This window comes from Sinocyclocheilus anshuiensis, unplaced genomic scaffold, assembly GCF_001515605.1.
Source record: "Sinocyclocheilus anshuiensis isolate Anshui unplaced genomic scaffold, SAMN03320099.WGS_v1.1 scaffold1603, whole genome shotgun sequence".
NCBI lineage: Eukaryota > Metazoa > Chordata > Actinopteri > Cypriniformes > Cyprinidae > Sinocyclocheilus > Sinocyclocheilus anshuiensis.
Window position 1 is genome coordinate 68986 of NW_015548282.1, and position 681 is coordinate 69666.

At 46.7% G+C, this 681-nt stretch overlaps 1 protein-coding gene across 1 annotated transcript in view; it reads right to left on the reverse strand.

Annotated features, from left to right (window-relative positions):
* LOC107655839 (GDP-L-fucose synthase-like) overlaps nucleotides 1-681 on the reverse strand; it is a 41107-nt gene continuing 40426 nt past the window's right edge. The window contains exon 10 of the mRNA XM_016443428.1: nucleotides 1-119. Coding sequence (XP_016298914.1) covers nucleotides 64-119 — 56 coding nt within the window. The 3' untranslated portion in view covers nucleotides 1-63. The remainder of the gene's footprint in view (nucleotides 120-681) is intronic.

The window sequence follows — 681 nt, forward strand, 5'->3', positions numbered from 1 at the left end:
AGTGTCCGATCAGTATGGCTTCGGTTGTTCAAGCTCCCCACAGCCAATCTGATGTGAAGATCTTCATTTACGGGCGGTGTCATAATTGGCCACAAACCAATCACACGTCTCCTTGACGGCTGGAAAAAAAGAAAAACATATCTTATCGTGTTCCGTGTTCCACAGACTGCTATTCTGTCAGCTGTAAAAAAAAAAAACTCCAGACACTGTTGGTGTGAAAGGATAAAGGATACACCCCTTCGAACCCGAACGCTTCAACCACAGCGTCCACAGCATCCTTTACAGTCAACTCATCCTCCTCCCCGACTAGACAAAAAGAAACGAAGAAAAAGAGAAACATGATCTTGATATTTGATGATCAACCAATGAGCTCTGATGAAACAGACCCAACACATGTGACGTCAAACACGTCTCGAGTACCTGACAGAATGATGGGCTCCACCTCGTCGTACTCCCTCAGAACCCACAGAAACAGACGAGCCAGATCCAGAGAATAGATGAACTGCCGCAGAGCGCGACCCGAACCCCAGACCTGCAGAGGTTTACCTTCCTCTACAACACAAACACACAACATTTACCCTGTGAACAGAACTTAAATGAGCCTCTAGATCCTCCCAGAAAGTTAAATGTCTCTCACTCTTCGCCAGGTACGTCTTGTGGATCAATCCTGGCAGGACATGC